At 40.6% G+C, this 16,661-nt stretch overlaps 1 protein-coding gene across 1 annotated transcript in view; it reads left to right on the top strand.

Moving 5' to 3' along the window:
- Positions 1-9,404, top strand: part of FGF1 (fibroblast growth factor 1) — a 150,766-nt gene extending 141,362 nt beyond the window's left edge. The window contains exon 5 of the mRNA XM_036749319.1: positions 4,875-9,404. Coding sequence (XP_036605214.1) covers positions 4,875-5,069 — 195 coding nt within the window. The 3' untranslated portion in view covers positions 5,070-9,404. The remainder of the gene's footprint in view (positions 1-4,874) is intronic.
- Positions 9,405-16,661: the final 7,257 nt, after the last annotated feature.

Below are 16,661 nucleotides of genomic sequence, written 5' to 3'. Positions count from 1 at the left end.
ATGCTTAAATATAGGCAGAGCAATAGCTAGCAATTTTGGTACAAACTCCATACAACATGCATAGGGCAGGTACTTTTGGGGATACATTTAGTGGAGAGTAGGGTGGGATCCAGGGACATAAGGTTCTGGGGACACTATGAGGCCACTGCGAAAACAAATTATTGGAGAGGGCAGTTATAGTTATGGTTGTCTCTATTGGCATTCAGAACGATTGAATTGAAGATGTCCTTTCACTATGCCATAAATCAATATCAAAAGGTTGTGATGTCTTCCTTTTCCATAGACTGGCTTTCAGCCTCATCATTCAACTGAAACTGCTCTCTCCAAAGTTACTCATGATCTAATCTAATTGCCAAACCTAATGGATTCTCCTCAATTCTTTTCCTTTGAGATTGCTCTACAGCTTTTGATTATTGTCGTATTTCAGCCATTACATCACGTCCAACTCTTTATGACCCTGTATGGGGTTTTCCTGGCAAAGATACTGGAGTGGTTTACCATTTCCTTCACCAGTGGATTAGACAAATAGAGGTTAAGTGACTTGCCCAAGCTCACACGGTGAGTAGCTGAGTCCAGATTTGAACTCAGGTCATTCTCACTCTAGGTCCAGTGCTTTATCCACTGAGTCATTTAGTTGCCTCCAGCTTTGATAGCATTGATCATCTTCTCCTTGAAGCTCTCTTCTCTTTAGTTTTGGTGACACTTTTCTCTACTGATTGTACTACTGGTGTGACCACTCCTATGTCTGCTTTGCTGAATCTTCATTTATATATGCCTGCTAACCCTAGGTGTCTCCCAGGGCTCTATCCTGGGCCTCTTCTCTTCTCTCTATATATTTTTGGTCATCTCATTAGCTCCCATAGATTCAATTACTGTCTCTATGCTAATGATTCTCAGATCTGTGTATCTAGCCCTAAACTCTCTCCTCATCGCCACACTTGCATCTCCTGCTACCTATTGGATTTCTTGAACTGGATATACCATAGATATCTTAAACTCAACATGTCCAAAACTGAACTCATTATCTTCCTCCTCTCCACCCCCACCAATCCCCCCCCACCAACCTTCTCTTCTCCTGAACTTCCCTATTATTGTCCAATGTACCATCATTCTCACCTAGGCTCACAACTTTGGTGTCATCCTTAGCTCCTCATTCTCTTTTATCCCACCTATCTAATCTGTTGCAAAGGGTTATTGATTTTTCCTTTGTAAAATCTCTCATCTGTGACCCCTTCTCTCCTCTACCACTTCCACCATCCTGGTCTAAGCCCCCATTGCCTCATGCCTAGACTATGTGCAATATGGCAGTTGGTCTCCCTGCCTCAAGTCTCTCCCACCTCTAGTCTATCTTCCACTCAGCTCTCAAATTGACCTTCCTAAAGCACAGGTCTGACCATGTCACCTCCCTATTCAATCAACTCTAGTGGTACCTTATTACCAACAGGATCAAATGTAAAATCCCCTGTTTGGTGTTCAAAGCCCTTCATAACAACACCTTCACTTTTCAGTCTTCCTCCACCTGACTTGCCCCTGTGTGCTCTTCAATCCAGTGACACTGTTTCTTGCTCTCATTGTCAAACAAGACTCTGGGCATTTCCTTTAGCTGTCCTCCATCCTTGGAATTCTCTCCCTCCTCATTTTTACCTTCTGACTTCCCTGGTTTCCTTCAAGTCCCAACTAAACCCCAACTTTCTACAAAAGGTTTTCCCACTACCTCTTAATTTTAGTGTTTTCTCTTTCTTGTGTATCCTTGTCTATATTCGTTATTGGTTCCCTTTCAGTGTATACCCTACATGTCTTGTTTCTACATAGTTTGCATTTTTCCTCCGCTATAAGACTGTGAGATCCTTGAGAGCAGGGACTGTCTTTTGCCTTTCTTAGTTAGTCAATAAGCATTTATTGAGTGCCTACAATGTGCCAGTCATTGTACTAAGCACTAGGGATACAAAAAAAGGCAAAAGACAGTTCCTGCCTTCAAGGAGGTTGCAATCTAATGGATTTTTGTGTTCACAGTTAGTGGAGTGCTTGGCACATAATAGGTGCTTAAAAAGTGATTGTTGACTGACCACCTAAGTACCCACTATGTGCCAAGCACGTACTAAGCACTAGGGATACAAAAAGAGGCAAAAGGCAGTCCTTATCTTTGAGGAGCATACAATCTAATGGGAGAGAAAAACAAACAATTATGTACAAACAAGCTATATACAGGATAAATTGGAAATAATTAAGGGAAGGATGGCATTAGAATTAAGAAAGGTTGTGAAAGGCTTCCTGAAGAAGATGGGATTTTAGTTGGAACTGAAAGAAAGCCAGGGAAGCTAGTAGATGAAGATGAGGAGGGACCATCCAGTCCAACCCAAACCTGCACAAGAATTCTCTCCACAACATACTTGACAATTGGTCATCCAGCTTTGACTAAGGTCCTTATGAGAGGGAGCCCTGTCCCTCTAAAGGGAGCCAATTCCACTTTGTATCTTTGTTAGGAAGTTTTTCCTTATCTCAAGCCTAAATTTGCATCTTTGCAACTTTTACTCATTGCTCCCAATTCTGCTCTCTGGGACCAAATTGATCAAATCTAACATCTCTTCTCCATGGCAGGCCTCTAGACACTTAAAGGCAACTAGCCTGCTCCTCCTGCCCTCCCCCACTCAATCTTCTCTACTATAGTCTAAAGATTCCCACTTTTCAATCCTTTTGACAAGGTTGGATTTTTCAGTCATGTTTGATTCTTTGTGATCCTATTTGGGGCTTTCTTGGCAAAGATACTGTAGTGGTTTGCCATTTCCTTCTCCAGCTCATTTTACAGATGAAGAAACTGAGGCAAACAAGATTAAGTGACTTGCCAATCCTTATGTGGCAAAACTCAAGGTCTTTTGAAATATCCTGGTTGAGCTCTTCAGGATACTCTTCAGCTTATCAGTGTCTTTCCTAAAAATGTGGCTTTTGAGTTTCCCTTAGGAACATAGATTTTGTGACTTAGAGGTCATCCAGTCCAACAAAGTCCAGACATGATAAATGATTTGTTCAAGGTCACACAGATAGTAAGGACCACAGAAGTAAGGACCACAATTCGAATTCAGGTCCTCTGTAAATCCAACACTTTTCCCATCGTACTGTGCTTAGGAGGGCACAGAGAACTATTTCAGGGTTTTGCAGGTAGACATGTTATGATCAAATTAATAATAAGGAAGATGAATCTGGCAAATGTTTGAAGGATGGAGGAAGGAGGAAACATCTGAAGACAGGAAGACTGGTTAGAGAGCTACTGTAATTGTCCATGTAGATGACAATAATGGCCTGTAATCTGGTAAAGAAGGATGGATAGGAAAGATATTGATAAGATTTGACAAGTCATGTGTGTGACCTGAGAAGGAAAGAGTCTATAACAGTGGTATCAAAGTCAAATAGAAACAGGGTCAGTAAACTGTATATACAAATTCGTGTGGACTCCATACTGACTCAGCAAACCACACTTTTATATGTTTCTTTTTTTATGACTATAGCAGCACATTAAAATCAGATAGCAACTACATTTTAATCTAGTTCAGGGAGTACTCAGTAATGTGTGGGCCACATGTGGTCTGCAGGTTGTGTGTCTGACATCTCTGGACTACAGTAACCTCAAGGTTTCCACCAAGGTAATTGGTGGTACAATTGATAACAATTTAAAAATCAGGAGGAAAAAAATTTGGAATTCTTCAAGAAAAGTTATTAAAATAATTTATATATTTTGACCCAGTGATCCCATAATTGGATATGTACTTCCCCCAAAGCAAAAAAACAGCAAGAAACATCCCATATATGTGAGCATATTCATAACAGCATTTTTTTGTGGTAGCAAAAAACAAAACAAAACAACCAGCTGGAGAGGAAATAGGTTTCATTGATTAAGGACTAGCTGAACTAATCATGGTCAGTGAATATAATGGAATATTAGTGTGCTATAAGAAATGACAAATATTAAGAATTCAGAGATATAAAGAAAGATTTGTATGAACTGATACAGAGTCGAGTAAATAGAACCAGGTTAAAAAAATATAGACAATAACTAATGTTGCATGAATGACAACAGCCTTAAAAGGCAGCTTAATTTAGATTAATTGAAGTGTTCAGTTTTAGATTCAGACAAGAAATGATTCCCTCCCCTTACAGAGAGGTATATGGCTCTGGAGGCAGAATGTTGTGTCAGACTTGTTTTTTGTTAGTCAGCTTTGGCTGTTTTCCTTTGTGTTCTACGATAGAGGAGGGGATTAGAAATGTGTTAGACTGTGATTAAAAATCACTTTTATTAAAAAAGCAAAGTCAAGAAGGGGAGCAGATTTTGTAGAAAAGAGAAAAAGTTTCATTTCAGACTTGCTGAGTTTGAGCTTAGCAAGATATTCAGCTAGAGATCAAATCCCCAAATCTCAGAATTGGAAAGGCCTTTTGGGGTCAGCCCATCATACTGTTCATTAGAAATGAAAGTCTGAGCTCGGGAGACAGGTCAGGGTTAGAGATCTAGATTTGATATTGGGGGTTTATTTTTAAAAAGCAACTTCCTGAGTATGGACTGAAGGGGTAGAATTAAATGCAGCCAGATTTCCTGCCTTTTCTAAGTCTATAGTCTTGTATATAATGGGAATTTATATTCACAATAGTAATCCTGAGGTTCTACACAAATCTGACCTTGTTCAGTGATGTTCAACAGGATGAAATGTTAGCATTTCACCATTTTCCTTCCAAAGGGGACTCCAAACTTGCACTCAGTGAATACTACGTATGGAGTGGACTACTATAGACTAGACTCTCTTCCTCCCCAAGTGTTTTGTCCCCATTGTCCTAGGGATAGAAAGGGAGGCATCTCTAATGGATTTAATTTCTCTGTTTTTTTATAGCAGACACCCAGTGAAGAATGCCTGTTCCTAGAGAGGTTGGAAGAGAATCATTACAATACCTACGTATCGAAGAAGCATGCGGAGAAAAATTGGTTTGTTGGCCTCAAGAAGAACGGAAGCTGCAAAAGAGGTCCCAGGACTCACTATGGCCAGAAAGCCATCCTGTTCCTTCCCCTCCCTGTGTCCTCTGAGTAAGGAAATCTGAATCAGGTGTTGGCCACTCCAGAACAATCCCAGGAGTCTCAAACACCTCCTTTGCTCTCTTCTGGATCCCTAAATGTCCCTTTGCCTATTGGGTAGCCTGACCCTGAGATCAACAGCCACCTCTATTTGCAAGCTATGTGCTTTTAAATTCCTAGTCCCTCTTATGCAAAGCCGTTTGCACTAGTAAAGCTCGGCACAAATGGACCAAAATGCTGCTAGGGCCAACAGGCCAGGCTGTCCTAGGCTATGTTTTGATTTTCCGTTGTTATGTGGATCTCAGCAGCAGGACAGGCCTCTCAAATGCAAAGGTGCATGCATGGGGCCAAATGAAGTATGTTAAGGGACATGCCAAATGAATCATTAGTAACTGCATACAATTCCTCTCTGAGGGAGCAAACCCCATCTGCTCTTTTCCCCAAACACCTGGCTCAAAGCCCTCTTCCTTTTAACACCCCACAAATATTAGCAGAGTAACTTATTACAAGATTGGGGTAGGGGGAGGGCCACCCACAGAAAGCATAATCAGGGATGCAGAACCAAGTAGAAGTGAACAGGCTGCAATTGGGAAAGGCCAGACAAGACCCTGGAAGGAAGAGAATCTCAAGGTAGAAAGAACAAAGAAAGAGGAGGAGAATTAACTGATAGAAATCCTTACGCTTCTTCAACCTTTTTTGAGAAAATTTTAAGAAGAATGTTGCTGGGAACAGCAGACACCAATGAAGGTTTTTACGTTGGGTACAAGATGAGGGTGATTTGAAAGAGCAGGAAAACCAAGAGCTGATCAAGTGGTAGACTATAACAAAGGGGAAATATATTGTCTGGTGGCCTTCAAATAGGAGGAGTTTAGAAAAGAGGAGGAAGGAGAAAGTAACTATATAAATAGTGGAAGCTTTTACCCTTTATGAACAGAGATCATAAGATTAGAGAACTGGAGAAGATCTTAGAGGTCATCTAGTCCAACTTTCTGAGGAAACTGAGTCCTAGGTCAGTTAAGTGAGTTGCCAAAGGTCACATAGCTAGTGAAGAAGAGGCAAGATTTGACTCTGGGTTCTTGATTCCAAATTCAGTGTTCTTTCTGCTACATATAGTTTGTAGAACTTAGTGTGTAGAGATGTTGGGAGCCCTAAGAGACCATGAATGAGTAGAAGAGAGCTAAGGAGCTACAGAATAACTCTAAGTTCTGAAATTCCCTTTCAATTAGTCATCCTTAAAATGCACTGGCCATGCACCTTGAACTCCTACTTTCAGCAGGCCCCCCAACCACTCCAAGAACCTGCTTGTATCATGCTTATGCCTATATTTAAAAAGTTAATGCAAGTTAACAAAACAGAAGTATATAACATAGGATATAGGGTACTGACCTCCAGGAATGGGTCATTCTTCTTTCACGGAGCAGTCCAGAAGACTGTCCATCTCTAGTTTGGCCCCTTCCAGTATGTCATTGCCATGGCAACCCACTCGTAGGGTCACTATGCCTCACCAATCTGCCCCTCCTCTGCTGCTCCCCCACCTCTACACCATGCTATAGAAGCACTCTAGAACCTCTGAGGGACAGACTGCTCTCCCTCCTTGCATGACTGCACTGACCAGGGCAGACTCTTGCTGCCACCCCTGCCTCATCCACCACCAACTCAGCAAATGTGCCCCAGTTTCAAAGATGTAACTAGAAATTTCAGCACCTGGGGAAAGTAAAGTATGTGTATGTGTGGGTAGGAGGCAGTGTACACTCCAATATCATTTATCTTGGTTGTCCTCAGGCCCAATGCATTCTGGTTAGAGTTATATTGGTTCAACATGGCCTAGAGTGCATGGCCTAGAGTGACAAGACCATGAAGGTGGGATTGGTCAAGGCAGTGAAGGAATAAGGATGAGAATTACACCCATGAGCAAAGGTCTGGTGGATGTTTGTTACAAATAAGAAGAATGCCTCCCTCCTGAGATGATGGTATCCTAGTCACCCCATGCTAATTACAGTTCTGCCAGGCACAAAAATTCCTAGTTCCTGCTCTAGAAAAAATTACTGACTTTAATGGTGAAATAGATGCCTTTTGGACAGTATCTCAAGGTCTTACAAAGGCACATTTCACTAATGGTACAACTCTAGCTACTATCTTACCAAAGGAAAAATAGTATCTCAATTATTATTAATATGCTTCTTGCTTGAAGTAAAGCCAAACCATATGGCTAGCGAGCTAGTAGAAATATAGCTCATCTCTGACTTACAATACCGGTATCTTGTTAATAGCTTTCCTATTCCATATTATTTATTGAGAGCATATGTTTTCATCATATACTTAAACCATCTAGAGACCACCTGCAGTTAAACCTCATTAATATTCACTCATTAAGGATGATGGCCATATCATATGATAGCCAATTCTCTGTAACTCATATTACATTTACTCACAAAAGGAGATATCTCTTTCTCTTCTTTGTCTTTGGTTTCCTGTTGTGCTGCTATGAATTCTCTACCAGAGAATTGCCTTGTCTAAGACAGAGGAGACAACATCGTAACTTTGAGCAAGGTCTCATGGACCTTGAAAGGCTGATTGAAGCTTCCATCACAAGTTTTTATGAGAGCACTGAGCCAATGTGAAGTGAGAAAACACCTTAGCAACAGAACTGTCACATCAAGGTTGGAAGGAAAGTTACAGCTCCCAGAAAAGGTGTTTAAAGTCACAGTGCTGCTGAATAATTCAAATAAAGTGGCTAAGACTGTAATTAATAAAGCTACTCTACACTCCGTTCCCTTCTGTGATCTCCCTTACCCTTTTCTCGTCAATTATCTCATTCGATCCTATTAACAAACCCCATGAAGGAGCTGGGGATAGTGCTATCCTGGACGATATCTCTCTAGCATTATATCTTAGTCAGAATAAAAGTTATCCAAAGAGGAAATTGAATGGATTTCTAATAGTCTGTAATGATGTATTGTTGAGTTTAGTCCAAGAAACATTGAACACTGTTGCAAGCTGATAGGAAAGGAGTTTGTCATTTTAAAGGCAGACCCTCATTGTCACAGAACTGTTGTGATGCTGACATTAATTCAGTAACTGCTTCTTTCTTGACTGCTCTAGACCAAGGTTATGTATGGCTAGAAGAAGCTAGAGAATCATAGGATTGTAAAGCTAGTGGTTACCTGAGAGGCCATCAAATTCACCTCCCTCATTTTACAGATGACACATTGAGATCCAGAGGGGTCATATAGTTAGGAAGTAGCAAAACCGGGGGTTTGAACCCAAGGCCTCTCTTTCCATGGCACCATCCTCCTAGTACCTGAGACTCTACTGCCCAGAAGCAGAGTTTTTCCATAAACTGATTCAATTTACTTTCATGACTAACAAAAACCTATGGGGAAATGGGGTGACAACAATTTGGGACCCATTAGCCAAGTCATGTGACCTGGCTGGTTTGTGACTGGAATGACTCATCATGCACAAGCACCAAAGTTTGCCATTAGGAGCTCTCCCAGGGCACGATGCTTGTTATATAAGAAACATATTGCAGATCCATTCCTCTCTGTTATGTAAAAATCAGTGGCCTGATTCATTCATTTTACTCGGTTGGCTGAGGAAATGAAATTGAGAACCAGATGTCCTGTTCTCTAAAGACTGAGTGACTTCCATCAGTGAAAAAAACCTCATGTTATCCCCTAGTATAATGTCTCCTTAGCTCTTCCAAGGGTGTGTCAAAATGTACCATAGCATCCAACCAACTGCGCAAATGTGTCAGCAGTAGAGGAAGATAGTTTTCTAATTCTGAAAAGGAAATTTGCCAAAACCTAGTGGCCTTGCTCTTGGCTCTTTCCTTCCCTGCTCCGTTTGGAACTTTCTCTGGTTTGTTATTAAGGAGGGATCCCCTGCCATTATTTTGTATTTCACTTATGTGTATCCTCCTTTCTGGCCTGTCTGTAATGCATCCCTGTTTGTAAAACCATCTAATGATGTATTGTCTGATGCTCTTGTCCTACTTACTTGTAGGAGCCCTTGGGTTTTTAATTGTTTTGTGCTGTCATTTTTTCCCCAGCAGTGGTGACAGATGTGGCCCCTTTGGGACCAACAGTGAGCATGTACACAACAGGTGACTAGGGGTAGGGGTACAGTCTGGAGCTAAAGCAGAGGCTTTCCTTTGAATGATGGGAAACTATCCAGCCCTAAGAAGTTATGGAAGTCAGGACCTAGGCTTCACTGGCAGCATACTTGGTGTCCAGCTGAGGGGCTGCAGGGAAAACCCAGCCACGGTCTCATGTGATTCTCCATTTTGTGTGTCTCATCATCTTAATAAAAAACAATAAGTTCAACAGTTAATAAAAGTTCAACAACAGAATGACTCTCTGAGAATGTCTTTAATGTTCCCATATGAAATGTCCACTTAGCTTTCCGCTAAAGGAGCCTTCTCAGCATCACTCACAGAGAAATGCCATTTGGGGCATCTTTCTTTCAACTTTATTCATGTATTGAAAACTGGAAATCTCTATTTGTGGCTTTGGGGATTTGTGATCTAAGAAATAGGGTAGCTAAGTGGCACAGTGGGTAGAATGTTGGGTCTGGAGTCAGGAAGACGAGTTCAAATCCAACCTTACTTATTAGCTGTGTGACCCTGGGCAAGTCACTTAACCCTGTTTGCCTAACTTTCTTCATATATAAAATGAACTGGAGAAGGAATGGCAAATCGCTCCAGTATCTTTGCCAAGAAAACCCCAAATGGGATCACAAAGAGTCAGACATGACTGAAACAAATGAACAACAAAACAATAATCTGAGACATATATCCCAAGGAGCCCTATCTCTGCCCCTTCCCCCCAAAGAAATGAGTCCTATAACCTAGGTTACACTCTTTCTTTTTATTATCAATCTTATCAAAACTGGGATAGTGTCTGTATGGTTGACCAGTTTGCTTTCCTAAGGAACTAACTGATGTATGCCTTGAGAAAACCAAAAGGATTTCCTTTAAACTAGTGTGTTTCAGTAAGGGGCAGTAGGCGCTTGTCTCCTACTGAATTGCCTTCCAAGGCAATTCAACTCAACAAATATGTATTATTAAACAGTTACTGTATGCTAGGTGTTGGGGGATATAAATACAAAAATAGAATGATTCCTTGCCTTCAAGAAATTTCCATGGTGGGAGGTAAGAGAAACAACACTGGAGCCTGAGGACTTTGGGTTTAAATTCTGACTCTGAAGTTCATCGTATTGAGACTTTGGGTGAGTCGCTTAACCTCCCCAGGTGTCTTGCGCAGAATTCCCAAGCACAGTTATATTCACAGCATCCCCAAACAGAAAGGCTTGTTTGATACTAAACAAAGAGGCCAGGAGCTCCAGAGTGATGACAAGTAGTAGTTTAATCAACTGGGATACTTACATAGGGGCAGTCTGGGGCAGCAGCCAGACGAAATAGTCTCAACAGTGGATTGATCCTTGCAAAGACCCCAAGTGATAAGTATAGGAAAGAGACAAAGGGAGGAGGAGCTACAGAGTATATTGTTATGGATTGGTAGATATTTTCAATTTCTGTTTAATAATGAGCCTGGGTGTTAAGCCAGTGCTGTTTGGGCAAATGCCCAAATGCAGCATTGTGCACTGGTCACGTACTGGTCACTATGTTTGTGTTTTGGTTCTCACTGGTCACAGTGTTTAAGTTATAGCTTTCACTTCTTACTGTGTTCAATGGCTTTTTCACCAATAGGGACCCCACACTAGGGCTCAGTTTCTTCATCTATAAAATAAGGGGGTGGGACTAGGTGGCTTCTGAGGTGCTGCCCAGCTCTAGCTCTATATTCCAGTGGAAATGAACAAATTCAAAGTATATGACAAGGTCATTTCAAGATGGAGAGCACTTATTGAGGAGCTCAGGAAAGACCTCAGCTAGGAAGTGGCACCTGACTTGTGATTTGAAGGAAGCTAGGGATCTCTACTAGATGAAGATGAATAGAAAGACTATTAGGATATATATGGGGAGGGAGGTAGACGAGTGTCATGTTTTGCTTATCAAACTTTCTAAATTGCCAAACCAAGCAAAACTCTCTTTAAACAAATCTTTGCACCCAAATCTTTCCAGATCTTTGTGGAACAGTGTATCGATATCTGGCAAAGTTGCTGTAGAACCCAAGTACATAGATAAAAGAAGAAGGAAATGGCAAACCACTCTAATATCTTTGCCAAGAAAACCCCAAGGACAAAAGTCCAAGGGGTCACATAAAGTTGGACACAACTGAATATCTCAGCAACAACAGCAACAAGAACACATGGGTCAAAAAGGCACTATGCACAAATGTTAGGTAGTATGCATTCACGCTGTCTACATGTGTGATGATACAACCCACTTTTCTTTTGCCTTTTCCAAGCTGCCTAGAGTAATGGTTCTCCCTACCAGAGAAGGCTCTGATCTCTCTTCACCCTTCTCTTGCCTGGTTGATCCTGAATTATCACAGCATTTCAGTGTTTTCAAAGCCACAATTTGTTTCTGAACAAATAAGATCCAGTTTCCCAGGGACCATCTGTTCTGAAGTCAGAAACAGCACAAACCAGTGAATGAATTCTGCCACCCTGATCTGCTACTAATAACATAAATGAATGTAATAATGTAAATTCCATAAGTAACCACAACTGAGTGCAGTCTTGGACTCAGCAGATTTCTGTACTTAGGAAGCCTGAAGGCTTATTTTAAAACTTCTGGTCCCTTTAATTCTCTCCCATAATCTTTAAAATTCTCCTTATAGAAGAGCCCCATTAGGAAACTCGGTGCCATCAGAGCTACAACTAGGGAAGAATGAATGGGGCTTTGTCCTAAGGCAGAAAAATTTAAGAGCATGAAGATTTAGCTTATGGACTTGTAGAAATTCATGTAAAAGCTTTGTAGAAACAACTGTGTTTAGTTAAAATAGGAAGTTACTAGATGCTTTTACCTATGAGCAACTAGTAACCTCTTTCAACTGAATTTGTCTTAATTATTTCTTATATTATTTTTATTATCTTGAATTACAAAGTTTATTAGAAGATACATTTATGTTACTTGCCTCAGGGCATAAAATTGCTAATCATAACTCTAGGTGACATTTCCTCACCTATAACCACTCCCTTAAGCAGTATGGCATAGAGGATAGAATTCTGGACTAGAAGTCAGGAAGAGCTGGGTTCAAATTCTGCTTCAGACACTTATTAACTGTGTGACATAGGTCAATTCACTTAACTGCCATGGGCCCAAGTTTCTACCCTCTGAAATCCATTCCAGCTCTAAATCTTCTTATCTTTACTTTATTCTCGCCCTCCACCAGACAACATGTAGAAGATTTTCCACATACGCTAAAAGAAAATACTAAACCTCAATCTCAAAATCTCATTTCTGGAAAATTGCCAATTAGTTATAGAAAGATGTTCACTTAGATACTATTCAAAGGAGAGCAGTCATTGCTGTGGGAAGGCACAAATGATTCAAGCTTTTAAATTTCTAATCTTGGATGAACAAATTTAAAAATTTCATTTTGCCTCCAAGGATTTGGGAGGGCTAAGGGGTAAATAGAACTGCCTTCTTCTGGGTGATCTGCCATTAAATGAAGAAGGAAAATAAAGTATGACCATGGTTCATATTTATCTGCATGACCTGATATCGGCCAGAGCAGAAAATCCCCACAATCTCATACATCTTTAGGTTTTGTGTATTGACTACTAAGATAAGAGGGCCACATATCATATATGCTGTTGTTGTTGAGTTGTTTTCAATCGTATCCAACACTTAATTAGCAAAGATACTGGAGTGGTTTATCATTTCATTCTCCAGCTCATTTTACAGATAAGGAAACTGAGGCAACCAGGGTTAAGTGACTTGCCCAGGGTCATATAGTTAGTAAGACTGGATTTGAATTCAGGTCTTCCTGACTCCTGGCCCAGTGCTCAGTGCCCACTGTGCCACCTAGCTGCCCCAACATATCATATATTTTTGCCTTTTCAATAGTGAACAGGATTTATTTCCCAAAAATGATATCAACAGTTTAGGAATGCCTGGCCAAACAGCAGGATTTGTAAACATGTCTCACTTGAAAATCTCCAAGGATTACAGTTTAGATTATGAATATAGGTGAAGGATCTGTGACTTCATCTTGCGGATGACTTCATCTTGGGGAACTCCTTCACCATTCCAGACTGCCATTCACCGGTGGCCCAGGAAGATACCTGAGGCTCAGAGAGATTAAGTGACTGGCCCCTGGTCACATCATTAATAAATGAGAGGCAGGATTTGAATCTGTCCTCAAAACTCCAGTCCCAGTACTCTAGCTAGGGCCAGCCCTGCTTCTTATCATTTGGATTGACAACCGTGGAAAATATAACTCACTCCTTCTCCTCCCCTGCATTCCCAGCTCAGCACCCACAAAAAGAGCCTTCACCCCCTGCATAACATGGAGAAAACTCCTCCTGCCACTGGTCATTGCATACTTCTCCTGAACCCCTTCATGGGACTTTGACCTTCGAGGCCATTGATCCATCACCTGTCCCCTCATAATTCATACAACGACTTCTCGGGTTACATGAGAAATATGCAGACTGACTTTTTAGGCTCTTTTTGTAACTGTGTAGCCACGTTGTGGCTGAAATACTGGCTATGACATCCTACCCTGTTGGTTTTCTGCCACAGTCAGAAAATTAAAAGAGAAAAATCACATCATAACCTAAAACCACAAAGCTGGTTTGCTTGATAAAATGGCTCCATTGTTGGGCCTATTTTTTGGTCCGCTAATGGGCAGAGAATGTTTGTAATGTGGAGAGGGCTTGTTTCCCCAATTACTTCCTTACCTCTAAATCTCTATCTGTCATAGAGGCTAAATTTACATGTTCAGCTGCTGAAACTTGGTGTCTGTCTTGTTATATAAACATTCAAAACCTCAATATGTCCTTGATGTCTTTTATATCAACCTTAATTAAGGGGTTGGGCACACCCTATTTGGACCAATGTTAAATTTAAGGGTTTACTTTACTCTGCCACAGTGTTTGGTGATAAAGACAGAGACAGGCATGTTGTGCATAGCTTAACAGATATATATTTCACTGTAGCCCTCCCTGTTTTATATTTTTCCTGTCTTTGACATTCATTTTAAAAGACTGGCTCAGAAACCCATAGAGAATAGATTTTGCTATATGCATGCAGCAGCTTAGACTCTTCATTCTCCAAAATATTCTATAGAACAGCTTCTAGCTAGCCCAATTGGCCCAGGCTGACTAAGCTCCATCTCACTGATGGAGGACGGTGGAGATCTAGATAGAAACAGCTAGAAGGACTGATGAGTTCATTAAATTCAAACCCTGGCACTGAAAGACTGAGTAGTCAAAAGGTACCTAGCATTGACTTACTCCAGACTTGTACTTTTTTTTTAAGGTAACAGTTCCTTTTGTTAGAAAATTACACTGGCCCTAATTTCTGGGCCACTCAGATCCAGCCTGTAATTCCAGGCAGAGCTGGTTTCTTGAAAGTAGAACAGGTACCACTTTGCCTCTCAGAGACCAGTACACATGCATGAGATTTGGGGTGGCTGGGGAAGCTGATTAGAACAAAGATTCCTGGAATCTTCTCATGTGTATGTACCACATGTGGTTTAGATTTCATTGATAAACCAAATAGTTAGAAATAAAACTATGATTCTGTTCCCTGAAATGCAAGACCAGACTAGTTCATAGAATATACTTTATGTGACTCTGCCTAGGTTACAGAGAACTAAGAATGGTTACAGCCTAGAAAAGTCCAATGTGCTTAGTTTAGGGAATCCCAGTGGAATTGAACAGAAAAACCTGAAGCATTCACACAGCAGAACATCTGCATGAGAAGGCCCTAGTACATTAACAATTCTGGGAAATTGTAGTGGTGGGACTATTTCTGCCATAATATAAGAGGAAATTGTAACCCCAGTCATATCAAGAGGGGAGACAAGAAAATTCTCTCTTCTGCCGTAAGTGGAGACCCTTTATGCCATAAAGATAGGTTATGTTATATTTAATAGTAGTGAGGAACTGAGCTGGTTTTATTCTTATTGTTTAGAATTGTAGTGTATCCAGATAATGTTAGTATTAGAGGAGAGTTTTTTCTCAGTACCCTCCAGCATTCTGAAATATGAACAACAGCCCAACCTTTACAACAGATCACAGACCTACCTTCTGAGACTTTTCCCTTCCAAAATGCTGATCACCTTGCTCCCCACTCCCCATATTTTCTTGATGCTTTGATTATCTTGGAAGAAATCACCTTATCAATTCATAGGGTTACAGGATCCAAAGCCTAGCACAGTACCTGGCATGTAGTAGGTATTTAATATATGCTTGTTAATTCATTGGTCCTAGATTCAGAGCTGGAAGGAACGTTAGGGGTCATGTAGTTTAACCACCAACACTATTGGTGGAGACTGCAAATGATACACTGTTAAAATCAGGGATCTTCTGACAAAAACAAAAATTTTAAAAATCCAAAACAATCTGAAACTTTCTAATATGCCCTTAAAGGAGAAGACGTTTTTTTTTTTTTTGGTCTACATCTGTGATTTCATCAGTGTAGGGAACTCCTGGGTGGAAACTCCTTGCATTGCTGCAGATGGCCAAACAATCAGTAATTGAGATTCTCAGAGTTGCCTGAGGGAACTGAGAGATTAAATGACTTGCTCATCATGGTCACCCAGTTAGTCTGACCAAAAGAGGCAGGATTTGAGGGGTAGATCTTCCTGACCCCAAACCCAGCTTTCCATCCACCACACCATGCTGTTTTTTTAATGGAAAAACAAAATGGGTTGAAATTACCTTATAGTTCCTAAATTTGTATTTAAAAAAAAACCCAAAACATTTTGATCGTAATGGATACAATAGTGTGATATTGCTGCTAAAATGCTAATAATGTTCTATTACATTAACATAAATATAATGTCTAGCTCAAAGGAAGTGATAGACCCACTGGTCAGACCACATCTAGAATAAAATATTTAACTCTTGGTATTCCGTTTAAGAAGGGGCATTGGCAAACTAGGGTGTATTCAGAGCAAGGTGAACAGAATGGGTAAAAATCTGGAGACTCCATAATATGAGAATTAGTTTATATAGTCACAGATCTTCTCCTTTCCCTTCTTCTTCCCTCCTCACCTCCTTTTCTTACACACATGGAAACACACTCACACACACAGAGCTGAATTATAACACTTCTCTAGACATTCTGCCAAAGAACACAAATTATAAATACTGAAGTGCACGTTTCTGGCCCATGCTCAACTCATAGGCTCTGAGAAATGCATTCCAGACATGAAGTTTTAGGGCCCAAGGTTATACTTGCTAATATTTGGACTAGTCCCAGTGGCTTTTATTCATTTTGTCCAGCAGGTGGAGCAAAGGAAAATACTTCTCATTCCCAACAAAGTCCCCAGTCCCCAAAGTCCAAGACTGCCAAAGCAGTCAAGTGAGGGGGAGAGAAAAGTGGAGCAGCTATTGTGTGTTTATGTCTCATTAATGTTGGAAATACATTATAATTAAGCTACTAATGGCTGTAGTTCCAGAGATTCTGATTCGGATGTTTTCTTCCAAGTTTTGATAGCAATGTTATTAATCAATCCAAAAACAAATG

This window comes from Trichosurus vulpecula, chromosome 3 (genome assembly GCF_011100635.1).
Source record: "Trichosurus vulpecula isolate mTriVul1 chromosome 3, mTriVul1.pri, whole genome shotgun sequence".
NCBI lineage: Eukaryota > Metazoa > Chordata > Mammalia > Diprotodontia > Phalangeridae > Trichosurus > Trichosurus vulpecula.
The sequence above is the reverse complement of the archived record's forward strand: the minus strand, read 5'-3'. Positions and strand labels throughout refer to the sequence as shown.